This window comes from Chanos chanos, chromosome 15 (assembly GCF_902362185.1).
Source record: "Chanos chanos chromosome 15, fChaCha1.1, whole genome shotgun sequence".
In the NCBI taxonomy this organism is placed as follows: domain Eukaryota; kingdom Metazoa; phylum Chordata; class Actinopteri; order Gonorynchiformes; family Chanidae; genus Chanos; species Chanos chanos.
The window spans coordinates 7,613,517-7,632,759 of record NC_044509.1 but is presented as its reverse complement, the minus strand read 5'-3'; the positions used below and the strand labels follow the sequence as shown (position 1 = coordinate 7,632,759).

Sequence of the window (19,243 nt, the reverse complement as noted above, 5' to 3'; positions counted from 1 at the left end):
AATATGCTGTTTTCCATCAAATTTTATCTACTGTCTGGACCCTGAACAGTTAAGGCCAGGGCACACATTTTATTTTAAAAAGTCTACAGAATTCTTTATTTGAAAGCAGTAAACATATATATTGGTTTACTGTCGTCAAATGTAACTTATTAAGTGGTATTCTTTGCCTTCCCCCATAGACAAGTATGTAATCATGTATTGTTTAGTCACATTTTCCAATAAATTGGATGTCTTGAAATGCTACTAAATATTTATTTGATCTTCAGAGCTCTTGTAAGTTATAAAAGAGAAAATGATGGCATGTTAATTCAATGATGCCCAAGAGGTACGAAACCGTAGAACAGCCCTCTGGCATCTTTGTCGTTACCTCAAGTGGATATTTGGTTTGCTGTGCATAGAATAATTTTGAGACTGTTGTTAGTTGACTTCCTAATGCAGTGTTAACCCAAAGCTAAAAGCCCTGCAGGCACCTAATCATAATTACAAGACAATCTATGGAGCTCATGACATGAACCAGACTCCACCTTGGTGCCAGGAAAACATGACCACAGAGCAACATCAAAGCATTAGTATGAGGATGCTGGCTCAATTTCAAACTGCAAAGTGCAGCTGCAACACTTCTGGGGTAAAGGTGATCCTGGATCATCTTAAGAGAATTGACCCTGTGAATTATAGTGTAGTGTATGTTACAGTTAACCCTAGAACTAGTGAGGACTCTAGAGCTGATGAAACCAGTGGTCCGGTGAAGAATAATGTGGCAGATTTGAGGGAGCAGAAGGAGAAGAAATTAAAAGAACTGTGAAACAGCAAAGAATTTTGCCGGTGAGATGGAAGATGAACATGTAGGAGAAGAAGAGAATGTTCAGTACTGGTGCTGAGTTCTTGTCCCAGATCTGCGTGGTGGTGTGTTGTTCTGGCCCAAGTGACGGGCGACATTCTCAGGCCTCCCTGGCGTGTCATCACTGCCTTTAGGGAATGTGTTGCTCATAGCCCTGGCACTTTTATTCCTCTAATGTCGATCAGTGCCTGTAAAAAAAACAAAAAAGCTCTTTGGCTGCTAACCAGAGGCTCACATTAGTTTCCCACACAGCTGACTGTTGTCCTGCAGGCAGCAGCTAATTTTAAGGGCTCCCGAAAGGACACATTTTCAGAAATTTACATAAGGAGATGTTTTCCGTGTCCAAACATTTTACTGGGGAAAATGTAAAATGTGTTAAAACACGACATTTTCAGCCTGTTTTAAAGAATCCGTTTTATATGTTTAATATTACTGAAATGGTAGTATGAATAAGTGCATACTGAGGCTAAACAGTATTGATGTCTAAACAACTTGTGCTTTGCAAGCCAAATATGCCCATTCCTTCAGGTTAATCCTCATAAGTACTAAACACGTTTGGTATGAAGGGTTGATGTCATCACTTAGGAAACCTCGCCAAACTTCCATTTGAAATATTTAGTCCTGAAAACACCCACAGAGACATTTTCACATTTTGTTTTTAGAGGAATCTTTCCAACAAAATGTATTTTCTGGACCAGTATGACAAACACCTTTTAAATCTGACAAATAGCTTTTTACACATATAAAATGTGTGTGTTCAAGAGATGATATCTCACAAAAAGAGTAAACAAAGCAGGGAAAAAGAGGAGATTTTTTTTTTTGTTTGTATCATGTCTGTTGGGCTGCAACAAATTTTGATCTTACATTACTGGGCGTGTGTTTGATTTTATAAAACTTACTTATGTAGCTGCCCTTGTATTGGCTCGTTGGTCTAGGCGTATGATTCTCGCTTCGGGTGCGAGAGGTCCCGGGTTCAATTCCCGGACGAGCCCTTTAACCGGTAACCATGGGTTTTTACAATCTTGGGTTGTATTCTGTCTGTCTTGGAAGTTGCTTTGGATAAAAGTGTCTGCTAAATCATGGATAAATACATTACGTTGCATCATGGATACATGCAAACCAATCAACAAAGACAGAGACAATCAGTCTAAAGGCAAATGGACCAGTCTCCATCAGCAGAAAAAAAAGAGGCTTTTCACCACATGGTCCTGCTTTCATCATTTTAAACCCCCTGTTGAAAACTCAAAGTTAAGCTCCAGCTCCTTCCCAAGGTGCCTGTAAGGCAGATAATGGGGCCACTACTGGAGCCAGCTGGTGAAAGAAGACTTAAACCACCACCCCCACGTTTGGCTCAAACTCAACTTTTTCAGTCCTCTTTAGACAACCTGCTCTACTGTTATGAAAGGGAACACAGTATGGGGAATGTAAGGAATCACAAAAGTACAGCATTGAAAATGAAAATATACATAGGAATACACTCCGGCAAATGGAGCATAATCCTGGGTTCAGCTGAGTCAGTCTGAATGCTGGTGTTTTAAAGAGATTATATCTCATACCATTTCATGGATTTTGATCATACATATGTTAATTACTTTGACTTTTAGCTTCTAACTCATCAACCCTGAACATGTAGCCTCAAAGCTTCACTAATTACCATGTTGGTTTTGTGGAACCTTTGTCTTCACATATGATGATGAGTTTCTCTATGGAGAATAGTTATCTGTCACCTGTGACACCTACCAGTAGTGTTGTGATTTTAACAAGATTAGTCAAGGATGTCATTGTTTGCATCTCCACGGAAGGCAGGACACCATGAGGAACAGTATTGTGTATGTTACGGTTGATGCTAGAGCCAACGAGGACTCTAGAGCTGGCGAAATCAGTGATAAAGTGAAGAACTAACGTAGCGCATTTGAGGGAGTAGAAAGAGAGAAAAAGACAAGCTATGAAACACTACAGGGTGATGCAAATGAGACAGAGGATGAGCATGTAGGAGAAGAGGAGAATGTTCAGAACTGGTGCTGAGTTCTTGTCCCAGGTCTGTGTGGCGTGCGGTTCCGGCCCAAGTGACGGGCGACATTCTCAGGCTTCCCTGGCGTGTCATCACTGCCTTTAGGGAATGTGTTGCTCATAGCCCTGGCACTTTTGTTCCTCTAATGCCGATCAGTGCCTGTAAAAAAACCCATTAGTTTCCCACACAGCTGACTGTTGTCTTGCAGGCAGCAGCTAATTTTAAGGGCCCCTGAGAAGACACATTTTCATAAATTTACATATGGAGATGTTTTCCATGTCCAAACATTTTGCTGGGGAAAATGTGTGTCTTCAAGAGATGGCAGCTCATAAAAAAAAGTGTAAATGAAGCAGAGAACAGATTTTTTTTAGTATTGTCTTTGTTACTAACTAATCATGTCCTTACATTAATGAAAGAGTGTTTGATTTTTCAAACCTTACATATGTATTACGTTGGCTTGTTGGTCTAGGCGTATGATTCTCGCTTCGGGTGCGAGAGGTCCCGGGTTCAATTCCCGGACGAGCCCTTTAACAGGTTGCCATAGGTTTGAACATGCTTGGTTTGTGTCCTGCCTGTCTTGGAAACCATTTTGGATAAAGTGTCTGCTTAATGAATGAATGTAATATTAATGAATTTATCACAGACATATACAGAGCACTCAGGGAAGACAGAGAAAATCAGTGTAGAGGCAAATGGACCAAATTCACCTGACAAACCTGGCTACCAGATGACAAACTATAAGTCTCTATGAGCAGAAAAAAAAGAGGCTTTTCATCACAGGACCATAATATGCTGCTGTCCTCACATGAAAGCCCCCTGTTCATAACCCAGAGATGAGCTCCACCTCTTTCCCAGGACGCCATGTGAGGCAGATAATGGGGTAACTACTGGAGCCAGTTTGAGGAAAAGAAGACTGAAAGCACACCCCCATGTTTGGCCCCAGACTCAACCTTTTCAGTCCTCCAGACACCCTGTTCCACCCGTGGGCACTGCTAGGAGAGGGAAGACAGGAGGGGAATGCGAGGAATCAGAAAAGTACAGCTTTAACATGACAATGAAAATATATACTTGGTTTTGTTCATACATATGCTAATTACTTTAACTTTTTGCTTCATCAGTCCTGATCCTGTAGCCTCAAAGGTTCACTAATTACCATGCTAGTTTGGTGGGACCGTTGTCCTAGAATATGACGACAAGTTTGTCTAGGGAGAATAGTTATCTGTCGCCCGTAACGCCTGCCAGGAGGGCTGTGATTTTAACAAGATTTGTCAATGATGCCGATGCCATTGTTTGCATCTCCATGGAAGGTAGGAGACCAACAAGCATAGACTGTGCTGAGACGTGCGAGTTTTCATCAGGGAGGGCTGTATCTCTAAGCAGTGGGTTAGGATCCTGAAAGTCAGAGAGGAACCAAATGGCTGTTCGTTCGAAGGCAGCGATTTTCCTCGGAGCCTCTTTGAGGAGATGAGGCGGGGAGAAAATCACCCTGAATCAGCAGGGCCCACGAGATTGTGAGGCAGATGGAAGAATTTGTGAACCTTGGGAAGAAGAATGAGCCAAAGCAGTTCCCAAAGCACCCACAACACTGTGAGCTTTTGGTCCTCCGCAGAGCACTCTACATGCAGACTACACCCCAAAATCTGTTCCACCACCCACTTCCACTTAGCATAAGAGTAAACTGTCTTGTCTGAAGAGAAGTTTCAATCTCAAAATGGCTGAAAACAGCTAACAGAAGAGCTGAATATCAATCCATTTCAAACCGGAAATAGAGACTACAAAGAAAATCTGCATTATCAAGTGAACTGATAAATCACATAGAGATCAACAAAAAAATGAAAGAAAGACATAAGCAGATCTTTCAGCACAAGAGGTAATAAGATAACAAAGAACTGACTGTACCACTCGTCAGTACATGGTTGCTGAAGTGAGGAACCTCTGTCATTGTTATAAAGAGAGTAAATCATTTCAAACCATACTCTCTAAGCCCATTCTACAATGCAGTGCATTTAAGTGCATAAGGGTGGATCCAATGGGACCTCTGTCAAAGTCCACCCTGAGGTTTGAGTATATTCTGGTCATTTTCAACTGAGCAAGCAGATATGAAGAAGTGATTCTTTTCCAGGAGGGTACCTTCAAAGACATTCCCAAAGAGCTTGTCTTCCTGGTCTTTTGAATAAGTACTCTCTTTGTTTCTGAGACTATGGGTGTGTCTAAGCTCCTAAAAATCCTCCATCTGAAGACTTCTGTCTTGCCACATTCTTACTGTCATCCACAAATAGATGATCTCATTGAGGATTTTATTTAGACACTGCACGACTCTCGTGACCTCCACTGTTTTTGGTATGTGGGAATTCATACAGTTATGCACAGGAGCTTCACCTTTTGAACTGATGTTCAGCAGAGGACTCTAAGGATTGCGGAGCATCAGAACAGGAACTTGGGGGCAGCAGTCATCACTTCAACATGGCCTTATTGAGCATATCCCAGAGAAGATGGTCTGAATCCATCCATGTTGCAGGAACCATGAGTTGTAGTTGCATGGGTGTAAGGACATTTGCCTCGTGCTGACTGCAAATTTCTTTTTACCTGGCAGGGTCTTTATGTGGTTCATGAGAAGGTAAGGCTGGCTGACCAAAAAATCCACCAATCAGGGAGAAGCAACTGAGAGGAAGTCTAACTCATCACTCTATTCAAGAAATGATCAAACCAGTCCTGAGCCAACTTCCAGAAACAATGAGACATTGGGCAAGCAACTCTATCCACAGCAACAGCAACAGGTGTGGGAATTAGTAAATCAACTTAAAAAGTCATTGCTCAGCCAAGACTGTGTAGAGTCCCAAAAGCCCTCCAGAAAGTGACGGAGGCAAAGGTGGAGTGGATGAAACAACTAGAGGTTATTGAAGATTTGCGCAGCCCCCAATCCAGCCCTATGGTCACTCTCCCAAAACCAGACGGTATCCTCTAGTTAGGTGACAATTTCAGAGAACTCAGTTAGGTGTCTATGTTTGACAGCTACCCCATGGCTCAAGAGGATCAGCTGTCAGAAAGACTAGGCACCTGCCAAAAACCGTAGAAGCCAACAGACAATCACAGGAATGATTTAGGAGTCTGAAGAGCATGGAGCCATTTCCTGTCAAACACTTTTTACAAACATTCGGGAACACACCCTGGCACAAGAACTCAGAGACTGTCTGTGCAGCAGTTCAGGGAGGGCTTCATCTTTGTACCCTGGCACCCCTCTCTGAATCTAAAGTGGTCCTTGTAACCACCACTCCGATTCCTCCTCTGCTTCCATTAATGGATAGAACCACACTACCATGAGACAGACCCTCAATATACCAACCCTCTACCCTTTTCACTCCTTCACCTGTAAAATAAAACAGTCCATGGATGGGTTTTACATGTAAACCTGTTTTTTTCTGTTATGTTACCTAGACTTTCCCCAACACCACACACCAATTTAAATTAATATTATTAATTGAAATTCAGAATATTCAGAGACTCTTTGTAATCAAAACTGTCATAAAGGAAAATGAGTCAAGTACTAATATCCCCAAAGAATGTTTTATGAAAATGCTGACTGATACCTTTACATCCATGACATACTTGTTCACAGTCACTGCAATGCTGCAGTGAGAAAATGAACAACATGGCACCTAGAAAAATTGGCTCCAGTCTTGGTGGTATCTCATTTTACTGTACTGGATAAGAAAAGAGCTGTTCAGCTTCCAGGTGACAACAGTAATCTATCTCTGGATTCTGCAGTTGGTTTAAGGCTATTTACTTCTTTCTTACTTTTCTAAGATTCTGGTGATCTTGCTTATCAAGAAATCAGCTCTGAAAATGTATCCATTTTCCAATGTCATCATGCCTGGAATGCAGCAAGACTTCTGGAGCCCTTTGAAAAGAATGGCAAGGCGATGGGAAAATACGTACTCGAAAAGAATAAGACATCCATAAAATCAACCATTCTGCCTTCACGCAATCCAAAGCGGATCAGAGCACTGTCCGTGTGGATTCATGATGTTTTCTCTGTAAACATATTATTTTAATAGTTTTCTTCCATCTCTAAACAAGAATACATATAAGTAGGATCGCTTGGATGCAGAGAAGAGCTATCTTTTATAAACACATAACTTATTTTATTCAAATGAGCAGTACATTCTGTCAGGATACTATCATTCTGATGAATGTGAACCTCCGTGATTCATACTCAGTTCTAATGTAGAATTTTAATGCGTGGTCTCTTGTGCTTTTTTTTATATGCACAGTAAGTGTACTTTGAATAATGGTAATCTGCCAGAAAACATCAAATATAACATTTAAATAGTATAGACAAAGAGTAGAATACTGCCTGGATAACTGTTTTGCATGGTAATTCAGTCACTACATTCCAACAATTGTTAGTTCTACTGCTGTTTTAAAATTAGGCTACTCAGTGGTACGACACCGTTATGCCTCCTTTTCTTGGAAGTCCTATGAAAGGGACAAAAAAAACTATGTAAAAGTGATCTACAAGCTCCAAAGCCCTGACATTGGCGTTACCATCGATGGCGTCACAATCCCCCTGAAGTTATTTTTAGTGGTTACTCTTTGCGATGTAGATATAGTACGGGATGGGGGACCGCAGCGGATAAATAACACACCTCCTCGTCATAAGTAATCCAGGTGTTTCTTAAAAAAAAAAAAAAACCCGACATATCTTCTCTCAGAATTTTACAGTAAAATCATGTATTTCAACGACAATATCTTTCATTTTTCATATCTACTACATAATGCGAAGACCTGAACTCAACAGGTTACGTTATTCGTAGTGTTGGAAGTTAATGCAGCCCAAATGTTGTCTGCTGTACAGGCCAAAAAGAACAATAAAGGTTAATTTGGTCCGTTTAGTTTTATGTTCCCACAACGACAGGTTTTTAACAATAGAGTGGAGCGAGTTACGAACGAAAGAAGTGCTTTGACCATTTAAAACTGGGAAACCGATATACCATGGATTCTGTGAAATCTATCGAAATATTCTACTTGTTAAAATAATATCCAATCAAATTTTACGTGGTCTTGTGTGAACCCTCTGCTTCTGATAATACTGTAAAACTATTGGGTCTTCGAAATGATTAATATTAAATTAACCGCATAATTGCATAAACTGGTCGAATCACAGTCCTGAACCAATAGGATGGCCTACTCATATAACATTGTCTTTAATATTCATGAGTACCTCCCCACCACGCCATAGAGCGGTCCATCTGTGTTTGTGTTGGCCCTGTCTCATTGGGCGGATAGATCCGTTGTCTTTTGCCTAGCACAAACTCGTCAAGACGTATCAGATAAGGCATTATTTGCGACTGTAAATCATTTCAGCATGTCATCTTTATATAAACCCTTTTCTGTGTCAGACGGACCTTGCAAAGATGCTATTTTGAAACGAGGATGCTTGTCGCAACAGCATCCCACCATTGCGTTGACCTCGATTCCGTCGTCTTGTTTTGGTGTTCGGGCTGGCGGGGTTTCAACGAACTGTTACCCACTTGTTCCCAGTGAAACAAGGAGAAATACTAGAAATTTAGCCGCGGCAGCAATAGGAGGGAGAAAGGTCACTCATCCTGGGAAGGCTATTCTCGCAGGTAAGGTTTAATGAACTTCAGATGACACGTGCGATTTTTGCCTTGAAATCCGAATTTGGTTATTTCCTGTTGGCTGCAGAACTAGGTCATATTAGATATGTAGTGTTAGATAAACTACGCTAACAAATTTGTGTCCCAGTCTCTATTAAGTGTTCGACCCTAAATTTTACCAGAGTGATCTAGAGCTTCTTTGGTTTTTACTACAACGATGCCATCACAGCATCTACTGCAGACCAGCTGTTTCTTTTGAACTAGCTTGCTAGCTAATCAGCTGTAGTTGTCACAGACGTGCCTGAGATGCTCCCACTGTTAACTGGATAACATTAATTGGACCAGTTAGTAAATGCTGCCAACGTTTAGGGCATTTCTCCCTCAAACCCGTTGTAAGCCCAAATGTATTACGTTACATACATAACAAATACGATTGAATTGTAACTATACCACTGACTGTCATTCATTCAATCCCAGACATACTTGACGAGAAACGATACTGCAGTCATGCGATAATGACCTTAGCTTGGTTACAACAGCCATTTTCCTTACGGAATTGCAGTGTTCATCATTTCTGTGACGATCGCCATTTCACAGGTGGCATTGCAGGAGGCATTGAGATCTGCATCACCTTTCCAACGGAATATGTGAAAACACAGCTTCAGCTAGATGAAAGGGCCAACCCTCCTCGATACAGAGGGATAGGTAAACGCCACAAAAAAAAAAAACCCGGAGGGGGGGGGGGGGGCTTTGCATATCAGCTTGAATGGATGACTCGTCTGTTACTGAGTGTATGTTTGCAACGTAATGATTTCTCTGTGTAGGAGACTGTGTGAAGTTGACTGTGCAGGATCATGGGTTGAGGGGACTCTACAGAGGTCTCAGTTCCCTTCTATATGGCTCCATTCCCAAGTCTGCAGTTAGGTAAATGTTCAGTATTATGGATGTCCTTAGTATATTTTCTATTGATTGCGCTTGGCTCAGTGTTTTTCCCCCCCATCTCTGATCTTTAACCCAGGTTTGGCACATTTGAAGTTCTTAGCAACCCAATGCGGGATGTGAATGGTCGCCTTGACAACACCCGCAGCTTGCTGTGCGGGCTAGGAGCAGGAATAGCTGAGGCAGTTCTTGTGGTGTGTCCAATGGAAACTGTCAAGGTTGGTCTGGAATACACCAGTTATTTGTAACCAGTTACAACTTCTCAATATGTCTCGAAACAAGAGGGGATTTATGTGATGAAAGTACTTATGTTAAAAGTTCACTGAAATTTGCCAGAACACTGTTAATGTAACACTATGAGTGTAAGAAAAGTTGAGACCTTGTCTTTTTTTTTTCATTTTCCTCTCAGGTGAAATTTATTCATGACCAGTGTTCACTCCAGCCAAAATACCGAGGCTTCTTTCATGGTGTGCGTGAAATCATTAGAGATCAAGGTAAAGAGTGAATATTCTTATAATTGTCTGAAAGATGTGTGTGCGCCTTCAGAAGGTCCAAAGGCCAACTAACCGAATATTCATTTGCCATCATCTAGCAACTTAAGGTCATATGTTGTACCATTTTAACAGCTTTGGTGAAAATATTGCAGTGATTATTTTTATCACTGTATCCACAGAACATACTAATCATGCCAAGTAATTCAATCTAACGGTTTATCAGGGTACATTCCAATTACTGTGGTAAATAAAACGCGTTACATATGATGAGAGGTCATGAGTTCAGCTTATATACAGTTGGAAACATAGAGGTTTTTTAATGTGTGTCTTGTGACTGTAGGTTTTCGGGGAACATACCAGGGTCTGACAGCAACAGTGCTGAAGCAGGGAACCAATCAGGCCATACGTTTCTACGTCATGAACTTATTGCGAAATTGGTATAAAGGTGAGAAGAGAGTTCTTTTTTTATGTGGATGTATCTGACCCATCTTGGGGATGGGGAGGGGTTCAGGGGTTAAAAAACAATTTTGTTAAAGCTTCCATTTGGGTTTTGGACCATCTGGCTTCAGGTATGACCCCTAGATGTCATATGTCTCCTAGGTGATGACCCTAGAAAGGACATGCACCCATTGGTTACAGCACTGTTTGGGGCGACTGCTGGTGCTGCCAGTGTATTTGGGAACACTCCACTGGATGTGGTTAAGACCAGGATGCAGGTCAGTTCTGTTCTATCGTTTTTTGGGGGGAAAAAAATCAGTGTCACTTGATAATGTTGTACACTATCACTTTTCCATGTTGCGGATGAGACCACTAAAATGACTTGTGCGTCACCTCTCACTTTAAACGAACAGGGACTGGAAGCACACCGTTACAGGAGTACAATGGACTGCGCTTTTCAGATACTGAAGAACGAAGGTCCTCTGGCGTAAGTATCCTCTCACTGCTATTATCCAGTTCATTATCTTATACGTCCCTTTTTCTGTCTTCTGACTGTGTTTACCCACCCTACAGGTTCTATAAGGGCACAGTACCACGGCTTGGGAGAGTGTGTTTGGACGTAGCCATCGTCTTTGTCATCTATGAGGAGGTGGTGAAGCTGCTAAACAATGTGTGGAGGACTGACTAAACAAGGTTAAGTGGACTAAAAGAAGGAGGAAAGAAGGAGAGGAGATTACCCAGACACAGTTGGCCACGTCACTCTAGTAAAGACATTCCAGGTGTAACCCTGACCACTGACTTGGAGGGGAATGGATTAGGCACACCATCTGTGTCTGGGTAGTCAAAACGTCACTGAGAGATAGCGAGGAAAGCACGGTTTTCATTTGTTCACACACACACAGTGTTGCTGATGTTGGTCTTATGTACAGTGAAGTGTAATCAAGCTGCACTTTGCCCTGCACGTCTGTAAAACCATACAAGTGTCTTGTCATTCACCTTGCTCTTACTTACTCGGCAAGTCATTCATCTATACGATAAAAAGTACCTGAACAAAACGCACAGTAATATTCCAACTCGTAGACATTTACCTTACCCCGTTTTTCATTGTTTTTTTCTTTTTTTTTATGAGTTGGAACAAGCGAGATATTAAACGTTTTGATGCTTTTGTAATTTTGTACGATTTGCTGAACTGATTTCAGTGTTTCCTTAACTCTGAGGTTTTGTGATGGTGGATATTAGATGTGACTCGTTTTTTTTTTTCTGACGGTAATATACGTGCACTTTTTTCCCCCTCACTGTATGTTAAACTTGAAATATGTGTTTTGCATTTGATGAAATGCACAAATCACAAATTTTAATGTTAGCTCAGTTACAAAAGGAACCGATCAAAAAGATCATTTGTGGACAATCAAGTGCACCGTGGGAGGCAATATCCTTCCATTTCAGCCAAAATATCCCCGGCATATCAGCACAACATGAATTTATCATTTTAAGGCTGACACCACAGGAGACGGACATCCAAAGAATGCTCTAGATCTTTGGTGTGTAACATCATCTTTTGATAAGAGATCTAAAAATTGTCATAATTGGCTTTGTTTCTTGCCATTTTAACAGGCGCTGACTGTGAGGGATTACCTTACGTTCAAACAACTGATAATGTAAAAGGTTCGTTTGTTTCTGTGTGGCCGACGGATTTAATTCGAGCAAACCTGCGAGTAAATCAATTACATCATCTCTTTAGAAGAGGGAGACAATGATCCTAGCCTGACAAAGCTGTCCATTCAAGCCTTTAATAGCCATCTGCCAACCCCCTTTGACTGACTGAGCTGGCCGTGTCAAGCCTTTAGCTGTTTTCTCACCTTTTTTTTTCCCCCTCCAATGTGAAATGTGTTATCAATGTGACACCTTGCTTTGACAGCGTGAACACTTAAACCTCCTGACCCCTCTGCAGACCCGCTGAATAAAGCACCGGTTTAGATGAGCAAAATAAAAACAGAATGTCCTCGCTTCAAATCTGTCTGAAAGACTGCTAGCATTAGCAGACGCTAACTGGTCTGAGGGTGGCCATTTCATGCTAATAATGCTGCTTGTGTTAGATTCAATGGTTCTATAGAGCTTTTCCTTGGCAACTGTTAATGTGTCCAAACGCTCTGTGCTTCACTGACTGAATAAACTTGATTCACCATCCTGGAATTGTGACCTCGTTGATGCGGGGGTGGCGGACGGGGAGAGGTCAGGGGTCAAGAGACAATCTTGTTAATGCTTCCATTTGGGGTTTGGACCATCTGGCCTCAGGTATGACCGGTGCTTTCGTCATCATATACAAAGCATAGAGAAAACGTCAAATTCTTGACCCAGCCTATTTAAAAGGTGACCACACCTGATCCTTAAAAAGTCATAAAATGAGAAATGTGAAAGACCACAACTAACACCAGACACAGGTTTGTTTTGATTTATGACAAAAAGAACATTGGCTTTATAACGCTTCAAAGGCAATTCTGTACACTCAGGCAGGGGAACTTCTCCGTCTTGGAACAGACAAAGTGAATGCCACCTGAATCGGAGGACGCAGGAATTAAGTAACTGACAATATGTCTGCAGTAGACTGTAAAGGTTAAACCAGGTCAGTTCCGTATCCAAGTTCCACATGCTGTCAGGCCATTTGTTTACTGGGCAGGTTTCATGAACCTCGGCTTATGATTCAAACAAAGGCATCAGACAGTTTGTTGCCCCAGTAACGTCACTAGATTGACAGCATCTCAGACCATTGTCGTTTAACCACTCAGCTAAAGCTGTGCATAGTGGGTAACTGGGGAATTAGGTTAAGGCTCTGAACCCTCACACTGACGTGCTGTCAATCATCCTGACTGGGCTGGCCTATGGTGTACACATGTAATGGACAGCCAAGCATCTGATTGGATGGCAGCTGCAGAGCTGTGGGGCTTGGGGGTTGGTCCGACTACCTCCTCCATCTAAGAGGGAAATACAAATAGAAGAAGAAGATCAGGCAGGTGTTCCCAGCAGGTGGTGTGGCGTGATCTCTAGTGTGAGTGCATGTGTATGCGTATTTGCATGTACGTGAGGGAGAGAGAGAGAGAGAGAGAGAGAGAGAGAGAGAAATGAGAACGTGTGACATGATCACTCACATTCTTAAACATTTGTCCTTTCCACCGCTGGCCACTCTCTGTCCATCAGGACTCCAATCGACTGCAAACACCTGCACAGCAAAAGATCAACCGCTAATCAACACGCGTACACACAGATGAACCGACGCTTTACTGAAACGGGTCGTCGCGATGCGAAAGCCAGGTCCTCATCACCTCCTCCATTCTCCCTCGCCCTTCCTCAACCTCCCTCACCTCATCAGCGTGTCCGGGCAGGTCCACGCTCAGTTTGCCTGTCTTCACGTCCCACACTTTCAGAGTGCTGTCGCTACTTCCGCTCACCAGCAGACGGCTGTCTGCCGACCAGGCCACCTGGTACACGGCCCCTACGTGACCCCGCAGAGAAGTCAAATACCTGCAACGCATCAAGCGACACAGCATCACAGTGTGTAATGTGCACCAGACATGCAGACATAATCTGAGACCAGACATACAGACATAATCTGAGACCAGACATACGGATGTGATATGAGATATGATTCGTTTTTGACTGATTATGGTCCTAAATAATCTTGTGTGCTCCCATCATTGTGCTTCACAGGTGCTACAGGGCTACACGTTATTGCTAAAATTATGTGAGTTTTCTGAGAACCTGATCTTGAACGCTTCCTTACTTTCCGGTCTTGCCGTCCCAGATCTTGATGGACTTGTCGAAAGAGGCGCTGGCCAGCAGTCGCGTGTCGGGCGAGAAGAGCACCTCGTTGACCAGGGCGTGGTGCCCCGTGAGACGTGCCACTGGTTTCTTGTCCTCAGCGGGGTTCCACAGGAAGAGCGTGAAGTCATCGGAACCTGATACCAAACGTTCAGAACCTTGGCCCTGCGGCACGTAACAAAGAAAACTCACAACGGGACCAGTCCTGTCGCAACATGTTTACCTCTCTGAAAACCGATGTTACACTGGAGACTGGTTCTGGAAAGGTGATACCCTGTTTACACAGGGCCATTATATCAGCATTTTATTTTAGTAACGGTTCTTTTCTCAGACGTGCTTAACACTCTATTCATTTAGCGCCGGGTTATTTTTGTGCATTATCTAAATAAGGGGGTGTCTAAACTATGCTGATAGAGAGCATGGACTGCACGTACGTTTGCCTTACGTGTGTGTGTGTGTGTGTGTGTGTTTGTGTCTGCAAAGGGGGGGGGGGGGGGGTTAGAAAAGCAGGCTTAACGGTTGGCATGCAGACTAAAACCCTGTGTGGCAACTACAAATGTTATTGCTAACCGCACCCGGCTGGTTGACGGAGATCCCAATCTGAATACTGGTTTTATTTTGCCTGTCCTGTCATGTTTGCCAAATCTTTCCCCTTTATACCACAGTATGGTCTTGGCAATGTTAACACGACACTAAAGCTGGCATTGGTATTGAGGTCAACATTTTGGTATTGTGACAACAGTATAACAGTTGCAACAACTGTGCATCAATCAACCTTAGACCACTGTAGATAATCTGTGGCAGCACTGATTCGGCCAGAGAACGATTTTGACCCAGAATGTCAACCACGTGCACTTACCCGAACTTTGTTGTAACGCTGTAAAGCTTTCTCTTTAATTTCTTCCACTACAGGAAACAGAAAAAACGTATGCTCGTGATCAGGTCTGCCAGGCAAAGATAATTCATTCATTCATTCATTCAAAGACGCTTATCCTAATTAGGGTCGCGGAGGTTGCTGGAGCCTATCCCAGCGCTCGTTGAGAGAAAGGCGGGGAAATACCCTGGACAGTTGAGAGGGGTCTGACTGCAGAGCCACAGAGCTGCAGTTTCCCGGGCCAGTGGCCGATCGTCTAACCCTAACCCCAACTCTTATCCTTACCATAAAAGATTCAAGCGTCAGCGCATGCGCTGAATGCCACTGGCCTGAAACTGCTGGTATGGAACTGCTGTTTGGCATAAACCTGTGGCTCTGCAGACAGATACTATTGGGACAGTTTACCAATCCATCACAGGGCGGACACACAGATAATGCTTACGAAAGAAAAAACATGGCTAGCTAAAACAGCTGACCGATTACTTCAACACAACAATCTGTCATAATATCACAAATAGAAGATGCTATGAAGAATTCTCTCTCTCACATGAGCCAGTGAGGTCCTGTGCATTGATCGTGGCCGTAGCAGGCTCAAACGCTCCGGTCCTCAGAACGTAATCTGTGCTGAGAGCTAGCGTGTTCACCCAGTGCGCGTGACCCTGGAGTGTTCGACACTGCACCCCCTGAAACCAAAGACACGAGGAGACATGGGGAGTGGAGGAATTAAACTCAAACCAATGGAAGAAAAACAGAAAAAAATCAGAAAAAAACCTCCACACCGAAACACCATTTCGTTTTCAGTGTCAGAGACTGCTAGAATGCTAAACGTTAGCAGGCTGTTAAAACAGACGCAGGTTAGTTGCTCTTACATCTTTGGCACGCCAAACTTTCACTGTCCTGTCTTGGGAGGAGGTGTAGAGGAGGCCGTCTCCTCCCCATTTCACACAGGTCACTGACTGGGTGTGACCCGTCAAAATCTTATCACTACGTCCAAGAACTGTGTCCCAGATTCGCACTGACCCGTCTTTAGATGAACTGGCCAAATAGCGACATTCTGGGTTACTGTGTGAGAGAGAGAGAGAGAGAGAGAGAGAGAGTGAGAGAGAGAGAGAGCAAGTGAGAGAGAGAGAGAGAGAGAGACAGAGAGAGAGAGAGAGTAAGAGAGTGAGAGAGAGAAGGTAAACAGAGTCAGCGTGATGTGAGTGCCAAGATGGTTAATGACTTTCAGAGTCAATGAGGTGTTTGTAGATTTGCTGTATAAATGTGTGGTAACTGAATCACAGTGAGAGAAACACCGCAGGCAACCAAACAGAATACAGATTATAAGTAATATGATAAAAAAAAAAAAAGATTGTTCTGGTTAAATAATTTCACAACTGACTGCACTCACAGATGCAACGGCTCCCAACAAAGCCAAGTTATCCATTTAGTGTGTCCTATTAAAGGTTTTCCCAGTTGCTGGCCTGTAACAGGGTCCCATAGGAAGATCTGTAAGCAGCAGAACACCATCACTGACACACTCAGGAGCTGACAGTAAAAAACTGCACGTTTTTCTTGGAGAACCTGGAATGGAGAATCAGTGGAAACACAGACCTGACTGTTCTTGCACCCTGAGGCTAACTTCTTGCCGTCTGGCGACCAGGCAATGGACAGGACCCAGTGAGTGTGTCCTGGGGGGGGATTATGACAATAAGTCACATCTCTAGTTACAACGACCTCTATGGTTGCTCATGTTAGGAGCTGGAAAAGTATCCAAACCTCTGGATGTGTGGTGGGGAGTCTCGGTCGTCAGGTCCCAAAACCGCACCGTTGTGTCACCAGAGCCACTAGCGAGGTATCTGAGGAAGAACATTATGACAGAGCAGAAAAATGCTTTCAGCCTAAAGGGGACACACACAATTCCATCGAAGTAAGCCTTGTTAAGACAACCAATTTTATTTCAACTACATATTTATCTTAGTGCAAAGCAATGACAGCTCCACTTTGTAAGTCCTGGAATTGAAAGGTTTAAACACTCACTTTCCTGTAGGACTGAAAGCCACAGAGATGACTGCCTCTGTGTGACCCTCTAGAGAGCTTGTGCAGCGAGCCACTGCCCGCACGCGGAACACTGCCTGAGGCTGGTACACCACCGGCAACACCTGCTCCGTCTCCAAACCCAGAGTGTTCACACAGTCACCGATAGACGACACCACCTCTGCATCTTTCACAAAGAACAGCAGAGGTACTGGCTCCTCCTAAAACACAGCGGCAAACACTCATCTGAGCATAAGTGACGAAGAAAAAATATTAATACTAATAAAAAGTCCATACTACTAAGAATTCTTCGGTAAAAATTCAACCTAAATATTAATGGCAGGATTAAGAGAATGAGTAAAAGGTAGGTGAGCTGACGAAGCAGAATCCGGTGTAAGTCAAAGAGACCGAAAACTAATAAAAATCTGTGTGAAAACGATTACAACTGACAAGACAGTGAATACTATTCATGTAAAAGAAATATCTTGGGAAATGAGGGCAACTATATCTTTTGAGACGAGTATAATTTGTCGTCACATGAGGCATCGTTCTTAAATATTCAGTGCCTATGGGAGCATATGCCTGAGTGTTTCTGTTAGCCGGCGCGAATATTATTTTGTCTTGGATTACAATTCCATGCAAGGAATTTTGTGCTAGAAGGCATCATGTCTAAAAAAAAATACTTCGCCTAAGTAAAGAGCTGCTGCCGCTAATACGTCAAACCATAAGCAAATGTTGCTAGCTATATGACAACTTAATTTAAAGTCAGGTTTTCTCGATGCCATTTAAACTGCTGTACCTTCTGTAGCAGTGCATTGCAGACAAGTTGAAGTTTATCCGGGGTGATGTCCAGAGGTACATCAAAGGGGGATCCTAGAGCCTCTCCAGCCTCGTCCTGAAACTGGATCAGCAAGCGCTCCGTATCTCCACTCATTGTGGGGTCCTGAACCACGCAGGAAAAGTCCTTAATTGTTGTGCAGGCAAAGGTAGAAATGACATACAAGGACCAAGGCTTGCCATATGTAGATTAGGCGCAATATATTATTAGTACATTTAGCGACAATTTCGTAAACATCCTTACAAAGAAGAAAATCATGAAAATCTGAAGTGATGATCGATTTGGTCATGTAATGACAGAAAGTGACTGAACTAGTCGCGAAGTTTAACTCAATTTAGCTAGCTAGCTTACTCATCTCTGGTCAAGGAAGCGCTGGACAAACAAGAATTCCTTTATAAATATCAATGAAAGTTTAACTTGCTGCCTTTTTGAACAATAAACGAAAAACGAAACAAAAAAGTACCTTAAATTAATGAAGTTCACAATACCGTTGCACACGTGTGTTAGACTGGACAGACAAACTACGTATTGGAAGCGTCACTTTCATGCGCCAAGTGCATAAAGTAGGGAACTATAGTGCCATCTTGTGGTCCTGAATTGAGCTGTTTTCTTATCATACCGCATTTCTTAAATTTCGTCACTGAGTGAGTTCACAAACAATAGCCCTTATATATGAGCAGTATACGCTTTTCGTTCTTGCAAAATCAGTGATGGGACAGTGTATTTATAAAGACTTAGCGCTAACGGTTTCTCATAAATAATGTGACTAAGCCGCGGTCTTAAAGTATGAGTGGACTGACGTATTGCCCTGTTTGACTGAATTGTGCAAGTTCGTTTTTCATTTGATTAATTTAAATTTATTCATTCACTTTTATTCGCAAATAAAATTTTGTCCAACAGTAAATATTGGCAAACATAAGCAAAATTTTAGTTACACGAAATGAGTGAAGTGTCTCGTTTGTTATCCTATGTATTACTAAAACGTATGGCATGGTAACATACATTTATTGTCACTTCAGTTTTGACATATAGCGCAACTGAGTGAGTTCGACGTTACCTTAAAAACTCCATCAAACGTTCATCTTTAAATGAATATCAGCATAATTTAATTGAAACAAATATGTTTACCTATCATTCATGCATTTGATAAGACAAAGAACATATATTGCTCTTTATTGTTTTTTTATGACATGAGAGAGTACAGTGAAATCAACCACAAATTTACAGATCCTCCTCACTTAAAATATACATCTAAACAAAAACAGTGCTGAAAGTATACATTCAAACAATGTGAATAAATAGGGTATACTCCCAAGAGATTAGGATACACTAGTGGAGATTGTCTCGCATTTGAATGTGTC

General features: G+C 42.4%; 2 protein-coding genes and 2 non-coding genes across 5 annotated transcripts; 3 read left to right on the top strand and 1 right to left on the bottom strand.

Moving 5' to 3' along the window:
- Nucleotides 1–1,758: 1,758 nt before the first annotated feature.
- Nucleotides 1,759–1,830, top strand: trnap-cgg (transfer RNA proline (anticodon CGG)). The gene has a single exon. It is a non-coding gene; the product is annotated as a tRNA-Pro (tRNA).
- Nucleotides 1,831–3,303: 1,473 nt separating this feature from the next.
- trnap-cgg (transfer RNA proline (anticodon CGG)) lies at nt 3,304–3,375 on the top strand. The gene has a single exon. It is a non-coding gene; the product is annotated as a tRNA-Pro (tRNA).
- Nucleotides 3,376–8,214: 4,839 nt separating this feature from the next.
- slc25a1a (solute carrier family 25 member 1a) lies at nt 8,215–11,880 on the top strand. 2 transcript variants are annotated; one of them, XM_030792713.1, is made up of 10 exons: nt 8,215–8,330; nt 8,391–8,476; nt 9,065–9,172; nt 9,292–9,391; nt 9,486–9,624; nt 9,816–9,900; nt 10,241–10,345; nt 10,501–10,616; nt 10,752–10,825; nt 10,912–11,880. In XM_030792713.1, exons 1-10 carry the CDS (start codon nt 8,215–8,217, stop codon nt 11,024–11,026), a joined length of 1,044 nt encoding a protein of 347 aa, XP_030648573.1. In that variant the 3' UTR covers nt 11,027–11,880. The 2 variants fall into 2 exon arrangements, with proteins under 2 accessions (XP_030648573.1, XP_030648571.1); XM_030792711.1 differs by having other exon boundaries at nt 8,215–8,476.
- An 896-nt stretch (nt 11,881–12,776) lies between these two features.
- Nucleotides 12,777–18,391, bottom strand: nle1 (notchless homolog 1 (Drosophila)). The gene is made up of 13 exons (XM_030792697.1): nt 18,346–18,391; nt 17,844–17,987; nt 17,048–17,265; nt 16,787–16,866; nt 16,622–16,698; nt 16,419–16,516; nt 15,898–16,090; nt 15,576–15,711; nt 15,014–15,060; nt 14,117–14,319; nt 13,698–13,857; nt 13,485–13,555; nt 12,777–13,310 (listed from the first exon to the last, which is right to left on the bottom strand). The coding sequence occupies exons 2-13, from the start codon at nt 17,976–17,978 to the stop codon at nt 13,298–13,300; spliced, it is 1,431 nt and encodes a 476-aa protein (XP_030648557.1). The 5' UTR covers nt 17,979–17,987; nt 18,346–18,391; the 3' UTR covers nt 12,777–13,297.
- Between the last annotated feature and the right edge of the window lie 852 nt (nt 18,392–19,243).